Here is a 12,660-nt window from a genome sequence, read left to right on the forward strand (position 1 = left end):
ATTGTAGATATGATCCAGTGCCAGGTAAACACGACAGAATGTTGCTATCTTCAGTACGTTTACGACGAGTCGCAAACTATTTAATGACATTACCAGGAATGGTTGAACATCTAGACAGAATATATCGCTTTGTCCAAACAGGGCAAGGTCCTGAAAGTATTGGCGAGGCCATGGAATACCAGAAAGTAGACATGCAAAAATTATTGTTACGCTTTTTCATAAACTGCTTGATCAGAAACAGAGATAGGCCTGAGGTAGATGCGGAGGAAATACAAGTACTTACCAGATGGGGTCAGAATATAGCAGACGGAAAACATGATAAACAGAAGTATATAGAAGTCATGTGCCGAAAGATCAGAAAAGAAGTAGAACGAATACATGAAAGAAGATTAGAAGCAGATAAAACAGAATCAGAGGGAGAGGAGGAGGAACAGCCAGAAATGAACACAGGACAATTAGAATTACCAGCTAGACAAACGATAGCTTATGTAGGAAAAGGAAGATCTTTTAATAAAACCATACGTCCGATACGTCCAGAATGTAACAGAATTTTTCAAACAGCTATCTCAAATCCAAGGACCCCTGAACACTTATTCCAGGCTACTGATAAATTACTTCGAGAACGAAGGGGGTACCATGTGCTCGATTCTATGGATGAACAAGAATTAGCCAGGTCAGCAGTACAATGGGCTGACAGTTCTGAAAAATACAGTGATGATGCGCTACACACACGTTTCTGAATCTCACACCCGATGAACAGCGTTTAGCTAGTATATACATGATACAACATCTCCTTATATTGTATAAAAAAGAACACACCGATCCTGGTCCCCTACCTGATATACTGATAGAACTACTCCTGAATAAATGGAGAGGTCTAGGTACCGATCTAATTAAAGTAATTCTAGAATACCGACATAGATATAGTGCCTTTTTGAGTCCAGAACATGATCCAGCTCCTTCCATGGAGAGAAAAACGTATTACATAGACAGACAGAATCCCTTACGCGAAGTACACCCAGTTAGAAATGATGATAATACATTTAGACGCGTGTTTCTGTACACGCCCATAACTAAAATAGAACTATTGGAAATGAAAAAATTAGTGCCTAGCCATGACAAAGATCCAGCAGGTTTTCACCGTGAACTAAAGGACATGTTACTCATGGGTGATTATACCTATCCTGACATTATGAAAATATTGAAAGTATTATTGCCTGCCGGTATTTATGAGAAACTCAAAGAAAAGGAATGGGAAGTGGGAGACCAAAAGATTGATTGGACAGTATTAGAAAACGAAGAAAATGCCCGACTGCAGGCGTAGGGCTTGGGGACAAAACTAAAGCATTACCAGGATTATTAGTACAAGTATTGCCACGTTTATTAACTACGAAAAAGGAAGACTGGGGAGCAATCTCAGCTTGTAAACAGAAACCAGATGAAGACACTAGTGATTTTTATTCCCGATTTGAAAAATGTTTTGGTATTAATAGCGGCCTGAAAGCAAGTAGCGATTCCTATCCACATCTTTTTGTAACAAAACTAGTCGAGAATTCCCTGCCACAGGTCAAAAATAGAGTATTAAAAGTTGAGAGCACTTGGCAAGCTAACACTCCTTCACAAATGTTACAAATGTTACAGTATCACCAAAATAGAATTAGAGAAGAACATGAACACGAACAAAGACGTATGAAAGACACGAAAATGAAAATGCTCGTCGCTCAGTCAGTTCCAGCTGACGGTCATAAAAAGGGTGCGACACAGTCCAGTAATTCAGCGGTTCCCGTTAAAGGGACATGCAACTATTGTAAACAGCCAGGTCATTATATAAACGATTGTGCAGTTCTGAAACATAATATCTCTACGGGTAAAACCAAGGAGAGACCACGTCCGCCTAGACAGGATCAGATCCAACAACAAGCACCTCAACATGTACAGCCTATGCCGGTTCCACAACAAACCGTAGTGGTACCACAGCCACAGTCTATTGCCGCAACACAAAACACGACACAACAGATGTACCAGTATGCACAAAATGACTATCCAGATTATCAGCGCTACACATGAAATAGCCTAGAGAGGGAAGTTGGCTTACCCCTTATTGAGGTTCCTGTAGATCAAGAGGGTCCTTATGTACAGAGTCAAGTATTAGGGAAAGACAGAAGGTTCCTACTTGACACAGGGGCAAGCAGAACAACTATAAGTCACGACGAAGTCCCAGGGGCACCCCTCTCAGGCTCACAAAATATTTCCCTTGGTTTCTCAGGAAAGCCTACCATTAACGAAGTATCGCAACCGCTTGCATTTACAGTTGGTCCATTGACACGGACTACAGATCTATTGCTTACAAAATCATGCCCAGAAAACTTGTTAGGTATAAAAACATTGAAAGCTCTAGGAGCTATAATATGTTGTTCTCCGGACGGAGTACGACTATTTTTGCGTGACTTTAAAGGTCACTACGTGTCAAGAGACATGGATCACCGGTTACAGAATCTACCTGCACATTTATGGACAAAAGGCCCCACTGATGTAGGTTGTATGCACATTACACCATATCGAGTCACACTCAAAGCAGGAGTGGTATTACTACGAATGCGACAATACAAGTTACCTCCAGATGCTGTAGTGGCTTTACTGCAAATCATTGACGAGCTCATTGCACAAGGAGTGGTTGTAGAAACCGACTCCAATATATGTAATTCTCCGATCATTCCGATTCTTAAACGAACTGATCCAAAAGCACCCCCAGTATATCGATTAGTTATTGATCTGCGCGAATTGAATAAATGCATTGTACCACAATATCCCGTGGTCCCAGATATCTCTTCATTACTGACAGCTATTGATTCAGAAGCAACGTTCTTTACTGTGATTGACCTCAAGAACGCCTTCTTTAGCGTTCCAATCGATCCGGAAAGCCAATATTTGTTCGGATTTAGTTTAAATGGACGAAGTTTTAAATTCGCACGCGCACCTCAAGGATTTACAGAAAGTCCTAGCATCTACAGCCAAGCACTGAAAAGACAACTTGACAGTATCCACATGCCAGTAAACACTGCACTGCTTCAGTATGTCGATGATCCACTGATCACCGCCCGAAGCGAACCCGAATGTGAAAAAGCATCACTGACGGTTTTACATTTTCTGGCCGACAAGGGGCACAAGGTGTCCCCTTCGAAGCTGCAATTCTGTGCCCAGCAAGTTGTGTACCTTGGGCACTTGCTGTCCAAGGGGGGGAGACAGCTCACACCTGACCGCATCCAGTTAATTGTAAACATGCCACCACCCAAGACACAAAAGGAGGTACGGGCCTTCATAGGCCTCACTTCATACTGCAGGCAGTGGATTCCCCAGTACGCATTTTTAGCAAAACCACTCATTCAGTTGACAACCCAGGAGGCAGCGACATCGACTGTCCTCCCTTGGACTCCAGAACATACACAAGCTTTTGAAGACTTAAAGAAAGCTTTATGCCAAGCACCTGTTTTAGCGACACCATGTTACAGTAAGCCTTTTACACTCTTTGTTACAGAACGTGAAGGTACTGCTTTGTCAGTACTCACTCAGGAACAAGCAGGATCACACAAACCATGTGCTTACTTTTCTAGCACATTAGATCCCGTAGCTCAAGCTCTTCCTGCGTGCCTGAAATCAGTCGCAGCGACAGCTCTAGCGATCAGACAAAGCGATTCCATAGTATTAGGACATCAATTGACAGTACAAGTACCACACGCAGTAGAGGTTCTCTTGAACCGGACACAAACACAACACTTGACTATAGCACGACTGACAGGTTACGAACTAACATTATTTCAGCCACACATAGAAATCAGACGTTGTAGTACATTAAATCCTGCCACACTTTTGCCATTAAGTGGAACAGACCCACTGGCACATGATTGTATCGAAGTCATTACTATTACGACAAAACCCAGACAAGACTTGACAGACGTCCCATTACCAGACCCAGACCTGACACTTTATGTGGATGGTTCATGTATGAGAACAAGTACAGGAGAGTTAGTGGCCGCTTATGCAGTCACGACAGACACCGAAGTCATAGAAACAAATTGTATTGACACATTATCAGCTCAAGCAGCAGAGCTTATTGCTCTGACACAAGCCTGTATTCAAGCCAAAAATAGAAAAGTTAACATATACACAGATTCACGTTATGCATTCGGAGTTGTACACGACTTCGGAGTCCTTTGGCGAGAGAGAGGTTATTTGACTTCTCACGGTGCCAACATTCAACACGGTCCCCTCATTCAAGCTCTGTTAGATGCAATACATCTGCCTACTTCAATATCTATCATGAAGTGCAAAGCCCATACAAAAGTCACCGATATTATTTCCCAGGGTAACGATCTAGCAGACCGAACAGCTAAACAGACAGCTCAGAATCGGAATCACGCAACGGACGTGACAAAGGCAATAGTTCCGACATCGACACACTGCATGACAGTTAGGGATCCCGCCCTTGATGTGATTGACATACAGACACATGCTACAGCAGAGGAAATAAAGAAATGGACTGAATTAGGAGGGATCCAAACAGATCAGGGATGGATGACGAAGGGAAAATCTATATGGTTTCTCCCCGACTCAATGGTTCAAGTTATCATTAACACAATACATAGTCCAGCGCATCTAGGAGAAAAAGCTATGTTAGACAGTATTCAACACATTTGGTTCAACAAACACTTACGAGCTGCAGCCAAACAGAAAGTCCGAACTTGTATGATATGTTGTCAGTTCAATCCAGGTAAAGGCGTACCTGTAGAGCAGGGTGGATTTCAACCTCCCGATCACCCTTTTGAAGTCCTCCAGATGGATTATATCCAGATGGAACGATGTCGAGGATTCAAATATGTCCTCGTAGTTGTATGCGCTCTTTCCCGTTGGACAGAGGCATATCCCGTCTCAGATTACACTGCCCCGACTACTGCCAAACAGTTAGTTCGTGAATTCTTCCCACGGTATGGTTTGCCCCGTATCGTGTACTCAGATAATGGCCAGCCGTTCTCATCCGAGCTAATGAAACACATTTCACTCTTGTTAGGCTATCAATGGAAATTTCACTGTGTCCGACATCCCGAGGCAGCAGGTCTCGTGGAACGTCATAATCAGACCCTGAAAATTCGACTTTCCAAAGTCTGTAGAGAGAAAGGCGTCGACTGGATAATAGCCTTGCCAGTTGCACTCTTTTACATAAGAATGGTAGCACATTCTCGCACAGGGCTATCCCCGTATGAGGTGGTCTTCGGTAGGCCACCAAATATGTGGGGGACGCCTATACCTCGTAAAATCACTGATGTTGATTGTAATATGCTGACAGATTACCTTGCTTCCTTGATGTCTGCACTACAATCTTGCCGTTCACAGGTAGCTGCAGCCTTTCCCGACAACACCGAGGTGAAGCCCCATGAAGTGGTTCCTGGAGACCTAGTCCTCATAAGAAACTTCGACAGGAGGAGCCCGTTGGAGCCTCGCTGGCAAACACCAAAACTGGTACTTCTAACCACGAGGACAGCAGTGAAGGTCGAGGGTCGCAAGGGTTGGTTACACTCGAGCCATATCAAGAAATTTCATGGACTACCATTTGACTTGAATTCTCAGCCCTGCCCCCTTCCAGAGACTGATTCAAAACTCCCCCTGGTTGAAAAGACCGAATCACAGGACTATAAACTGAAACTAAGATCTAGCAAGTCAGACAATTCGATTGTTTAAGTCCTCTCCAAGGTGAATCGGTTGAATTAAGTCTCTGACATGTATCCTCTAGACCGAATTAGAGAGAGAAATAGACAGAAACAGCTCAAGAAACATGCATATTGTAAATCACTTCATAGTCACTGTATAGTGACATTGTTGATTATGTTTTTTCTAAGTCTTTTTATTATTGCTGCGAGTATACTGTTGCACATGTACTATCCTATTTTCAAGCGTGCTTATTCTGCTTACAATGTTACTACCGAACATTCTTTTAGTGAACTACCTCCACATGAGTTGTCCTATAGATTTGCGCTGCGCAACAACACATTCATTAGTATGTTACACCATTTTCATCAGACCAGCAATGCTACAAATTGTTGGATATGTGGCCGACTTCCTCCCTATCAGAAATACAAAGGAGTTCTGCCTCTCTTTCCGTACCCGTTCACACGCAATGGTTCCTGTGGAGCATGGTTTAGTCTGATTAACTCTTTAGATTCAAACACTGTAGTTTACCAGAGCAACTGGGTATGGGGAAACCTGAACTTAGTTTTACTTAAAGCCTGTTATCTTAACAAGGAGGGACTTCCCAAAAGAACAGGAACTGATCTAGAAAATGAAGTATATGGATTAGGTAATTTTACACTTAACCTCATGATTCTGAATGTTGAATCTGAAGCTGTACTAGTCTTGCCTGCTATGTCAGTATTATCAGTCAAAGGTGAATTCTGTGTAAGAAAGAATGGTTCAGTACACCTGGGTCATAGTAAATGTACTACTGTGATCGAATTCAGTGATAAAGGCAAGTCTACATTTAGAGCTTCCCGTCATTCCTACTTTATATGTGGTCATACCGCATATATACGCCTACCTCTAGATTGGGATGGTACCTGTTACATTGCATTCCTTCTGCCACCTGTTTTCCTAGCCCCTCCTGATTATCATAGAAATACCAATCTAGTACACCATAGACCCCAGAGAGATATCCCAATTGTTGACTACACTGAAACAGCATGGGAACAATATACAGACTTCAATAAAGGTCTCTTTCCTTACATAGGTGTGGTCTCAAATAGTAAACTGATACGTAGATTAACCAGAACCCTTGAAGCAGTAGTGAATGAAACTACTTCCGCCCTAGGCAACTTAACAGAGGAGCAGTCTGCGATGCGGATTGTTGTTCTCCAAAATCGTCTTGTCCTTGACGTCATCCTAGCCGATAGGGGCGGAGCCTGTAGGGTCATCGGATCAAGTTGCTGTGTTTTCATCCCAGAAAACGCGCCATCCGTATATAAAGCCATAACTCGTCTTCACAAGATTGCAAACCAGATACATCAGAATCCAGGCACCTGGACATGGTCCGGTTGGTTCTGGAGCGTGTTGTCAGCCTGGGGATGGAAAGTCCTATCCTTCCTAGGTATTGGCCTTCTCATAGTATTCAGTTGTTGCCTGTGTCTACAATGTGGACCAGCGATTTGCGGCCTGTGTGCCACATCGTGTATTCCACGTTCAAGTTTTCATTCAAAATCCCGGAAGAAGAAAGAAGAGCAAATGATGTTACATGAACAGATTGATGGATTCCTGAAGATCGATATTTCATGAAGGGTCCGTAGGGGACAAGGAGGGAATGAGGAAATATAAATTTTTATGATCAAATTGTGTCCCCTATCTAGACCCCAACGGCTCCATGAACATGCTACAAGTACATGTATGTTCCCTCCACTTCAAGCTATGAAGACGCAAATACAATTGTGTCCAACATTAATATGCCTTCAAGTTCAGATCTGCCATGAATGGGTCAGATATTCCGTTCCTAAGTATGCCTTGCCACCGTCTTTATATGGTATACTTTTCACGTCTTTCACGTTTTCCAGCTCTGGCAAGGTAGGCCCTGAATTCTGCCATCGAGCTTTTCCTGCTTCTGCCTCTGAATGCTCCAGCCTGGACCTGCATCTGTATCCATGAACTTTGTCTTACTTCCTGCACGGCTAACGGTGCCTAGCCCGGCCTGTTGCCTGCCAAAACTGTATTCAGCCTTCAAGTTATCTGCTCCGCTCCTCGAGAAATGCATTCCTGTCCAGTAGCTTAGGTAAACATCCCTCCAGCTGCAGAGCAAAAGGCCCGGCCTTACTGTCACCGTGCAAGTAATTCATGACTTTCGTTACCATGGTAGGCCCATGCCCCCTCGCATCTCATGTAGACACTTAGATGCTTGTACACGCACTAGCAGTCAGTTTAGAATAGGCTCTGTCCGAAAAGACCTTTCCTTCCAGATAATATAGTTCCTTAAACACAAGATATTAGATACGATTTGGGACTAGGTTGACCTGACATCCCAGACTTCTGTCTCCTCATGTAAGGCTAAATGTCAAGTTCCCTTCACCCTCTAGTTACACGTCAATCACACGTCATGCGGCTGCGCGCGCATCTCTGCCTTGTATTTCTGCTGACTTTGCAGGATTCTCTTATGGATCCACCCACTTGTGTCATCATCATAATGACGTTTCTAGTATACGCCTTTATGCACGCCTATTGTAACGCCTTTTTCATTACGTATGTGTATTCTTATCTCTCTTCTCAGCTGTTACGCCTCCTGCATCTGTCTTTACTGTAATGCATTTAATATAAATATGACAACCTGTCAATAATGTGCTGCTGATCCCTTCCTGAACCTTCGTGGTGACGGAACTCGATTGCCTGGTTCGAACCATCATTCCTTTGTAAGGAATAAAGTCCCTTTTATAACCTCAAATACCACGGATTCTGCCTCTTATTTTTACTGAGTTATTCTTATTGAATTTTACCGCATAAATTAAGTCTAGGTAATTTAAATTTACCACAGTTGTGTACTCAAATAGCGTAATGCTTTAAGGGATGCATGCCTGCACCAAAAGCAAACAATCTAAGAAATGTCCTCATTCTATATATCCTGCGTAATTCAGGACATGAATAAGAGACATGTAATTATGTAACCTTGGGAGGCACACTATTGGCAAACAATCCCAAGTCCCTTATCCTTATATACGTTGAACTGTGTGAGATCTTCATTGGTGCTGCATGGGAAAAGCCACTGCAAGGCCCATCAAACACATCCTCAATGGAAGGGGAGTCAATGCTGCACTTTGTTCTTGCTTGCCTTACTGCATATCAATGAGGCCATGCAAGGGCACGCAGTCTGACTTTGCATTGCCTCAATGATATGAGTGTGAGACCTGCTCCACCAGAGCATCATGAACAGTGATTCTCCAGCAGCGCAGTTCACTTTTATATGTGGCCCACAGTGGCGTAGGTGGTCTAAACATATGTGACTTGTGTGATTGTGTTGGGCATATGACATGTAGTATGGTGCAAGTATGTAGGCCTACATCTGCTACAAATGCACTCCATTTAGTCCAACACTAATATGGCAACGTATTGCAACATAATTGAGTGGCATGTGCTTTACAAGTACTTTCCAACCAATATGCCATTCGTATATGTCCGATTCTGGAAGCGATCATTGATGATGGAATGACGGAACATGAAGGATTCATGAGCACTGCCTGGGTACTTTACGAGGACATTGATGATGAGGCCCAGGTGGTCCATGAATCACTGCATGTTCATGGAATGCATGTGCTTTCTACAGTGGTACAGTTGTGATGTAGCTGCTGGAGGCACAAATTACACACGTATGCAGTCCAGTGCCCCTTGCTTTTTTTCCTGGTGTTTCTGCGTTCAGTTGGGGAAGATGAGGTACTGTGGTACTGTGGTATGAGCCTTATGATGGCATTCAGGACGAAGGGGAGGAATGCTGAGAAGGATGCCCGGGATACTCCTGCCACTCTGGCTGTGGTGAGTTAGAAAGTTCCAGATGTCAGCATGTGTACTGAAGCCAGTAGCTTGGCCTGTGGAAGGATGTTGGTGCACCAATGCGATGTTGGCTGCAATCTTTTTAATCTTTACATCAGACCTTTGTGGTGTCTACCATTTCGGTTTCACTTACTCTTTTTGCCCACGTTCGGATCAACCTCCTCTGTCATGCTGCTGCTCAACTTGACCCAGTTCCAGGCAGGTCGCTCCCCACGCCGCACAGCTCCATCGTTCTGTGCCCGTGTCCCTGGTCGCTGCTGCCGCAAGTTCGAGGCACTCCTCCACCCGCAGGCCCGCGCCTGCGCCTCATTACTGGTGGTCAGTGGTGAACCGTACGTATCTGTCTCCTCACTCTGTTCCCGTTGCCTGTTATTTGTCTGTTATTGTATTCCATTCTGTTGTATTGTGGTGTATTTGTCTAGTGTTGTATTCCTTTCTGCTGTATTGTGGTGTATGCTACTTATTCTGCTGTTGCATTCCATTGTGTGGTATTCTGCCTTCTTTCTACTGTAACCCCGTTTTTAGTATTCTGTTCCCACTGCTGTATACCTGTTGTAATCTGGTTCCACTGTTATATTCCTTGTTTTTGTAGTCTGCTCTTTTCCTGACCATTTTCTCTCTTAGCCCCTGCATTCCAGCCTTCCTTTCCCCTTCCCGCCGTTTCATCCCCTGCGGCCCCGCCCCTCTCACTCTGCTGTGCGGCAGCGCGTGCCGCTGGCACGCCAAAGGCAAGTACGTCTGTGCCCGTTCGTGCCTGGACCATGCCCAGCGCCAGACCCTCTGGCCCCCGCGAGCGCCACGACATCAGATGCCGCTATGATGCCATCCTCCTCCATGCACTCAATGCCGGCCGATCTACCACCTGCTTCCAGGCCACCCCGAAGCGCACCCACGGACCTTTCACCTGCCGAAACTGCAACTTCACCAGCCAGTGTGCATCAGCACATCCTGCCCCCCCCCCCCACCGAGGCAGGCCACAACCATCTCAGATGCATACTGCTCAACACCCGCTCTGTCCACAGGCACGCCGTCGAACTCTGGGACCTGCTTGACTCATCCACCCCGAGCATCGCTTTCCTGATGGAGACCTAGCTGAACACCTCATCGGCACCTGATGTTGCCATAGCCATCCCGGATGGCTACAAGATCACCTACAGGGACCGCACAAACATTCCGGGAGGAGGAATCGCCATCGTCCAAAGAAACGCCCTCAGAATCTCGACCAACAACGAAGACACCCTCAGCACCGCCGAACACCTGCACTTCCAGATCTACATCAATCCCAACACCACCCTCAGAGGAACCCTCGTGTACAAACCCCCTGGACCCCGGACACAGTTCAGCGACTCCATCACAGACGTCGTCAGCCCGCACACCTTGGCCTCCACAGACTACATCCTCCTCGGAGACCAACGACAGCAACTCCACCACACTGCTGGACAACCTCGCCAACCTCGGTCTCAAACAGCTCGTCACGACACCCACCCATTCCGCCGGACACACGCTTGACCCCATTTTCTCTGCCAGCAGCCACGTCACCTTCAGCCACCACCACCTCTGCATCCACTTCTCCTTAGAGAAAACCACCGCACACAACCACTAGCAAAGAATCCCCCACCGCAGCTGGAACAAGGTCATCAAAGACCAGCTAATTACCACCCTCGCCCGAGACCCACCAACCGACCACACCGACCCCGACACAGCCACCCGCAACCTCAGGCAATGGATTGATGACTGCGCCAACACCCTGATCAAGAACCCTCAAACAGACGCACCAAAAGAAGGGCCATCTGGTTCACCGCCAACTTCCAGGCATCCAAGCATACCTGCCGAAGACTAGAGAAGAAATGGCGCCACAAGCAAACACCGGACAACCATGCAGCCCTCAAGAACGCCAGCCACAGACACCACCAACTAATTTGAACCGCCAAAAGGACCTCCGTCAAGGAACGCATCGTCAACAACGCACACAACAGCAAAGAGCTTTTCAACATTGTGAAGGAACTCGCCAACCTGAGCTCTAGCTCCAATTACATCCCACCGTCACAAGACCTCTGCAACTCTCTAGCCGCCTTCTTCCACCACAAGCTCATAGACATCCATGACAGCTTCAACATCCAGACCCCCTGACAGCCGCCGACACCCTAGACTCACCGCCTACCAGCCACACTGGCCTCCTGATCTCCTGGAACCACGTCACCAACGAAATCACCATCCAAACCATGAACACCATCCACTCCGGATCACCATCAGACCCCTGCCCCCACCACATCTTCAACAAAGTGAGCTCCATCATTGCAGCCCAACTCCGAAAGATCTTCAACAGCTCATTTGAGACTGCCACCTTCCCGGAAATCTGGAAACACTCAGAGATCAACGCTCTAATCAAGAAACCCAAGGCAGACCCAAAGGACCTCAAGATCTTCCGGTCCATCTCCCTGCTCCCGTTCCTGGCAAAAGTCATTGAGGAAATCGTCAACAGACAAATGACCCGCTTCCTCGAAGAGAACAACACCTTGAACTTGTCCCAATCCAGATTCTGCAGCAACCACAGCACCAAAACCACCCTCATCGCTGCCACCGACGACATCAGGACCCTGATGGACAGCGGCGAAACCGCAGCCCTCATCCTCCTAGATCTCTCGGCCGCCTTTGACACCGTCTGCCACCACACCCTACGCACACGCCTCCACAATGCAGCGATCCACGACAAAGCCCTCGACTGGATAACCTCCTTTCTCACCGACAGAACCCCGAGAGTCCGCCTCCCGCCATTCTGATCCGAAGCCACCAAGATCACCAATGGCGTACCACAAGGATCATCCCTCAGCCCCACCCTCTTCAACGTCTACATGACACCGCTCACCAACATCGTTCGATCACACAACCTCAGCATCATCTCATATGCCAACGACACCCAGCTGATCCTCTCCCTCACCAAAGACCCCGCCACTGCCAAAACCAACTTCCATGATGGAATGAAGGCTGACGCTGAATGGATGAAGAACAGTCGCCTGAAACTGAACTCAGACAAGATGGAGGTCCTCCTCCTCAGCTCCACCCCCTCCGCCTGGGACGACTCTTGGTGGCCAG

General features: G+C 46.2%; 1 protein-coding gene across 1 annotated transcript in view; it reads left to right on the top strand.

The window, feature by feature from the left end:
- The first annotated feature begins 9,225 nt into the window (after positions 1 to 9,225).
- LOC146808558 (vomeronasal type-2 receptor 1-like) overlaps positions 9,226 to 12,660 on the top strand; it is a 73,336-nt gene continuing 69,901 nt past the window's right edge. The window contains exons 1-2 of the mRNA XM_085624006.1: positions 9,226 to 9,345; positions 10,160 to 10,299. Of these exons, the coding sequence (XP_085480132.1) occupies positions 9,226 to 9,345; positions 10,160 to 10,299 (260 nt within the window). The remainder of the gene's footprint in view (positions 9,346 to 10,159; positions 10,300 to 12,660) is intronic.

The sequence above is a fragment of the Triturus cristatus genome, chromosome 8, assembly GCF_964204655.1.
Source record: "Triturus cristatus chromosome 8, aTriCri1.1, whole genome shotgun sequence".
Taxonomy (NCBI): Eukaryota; Metazoa; Chordata; class Amphibia; order Caudata; family Salamandridae; genus Triturus; species Triturus cristatus.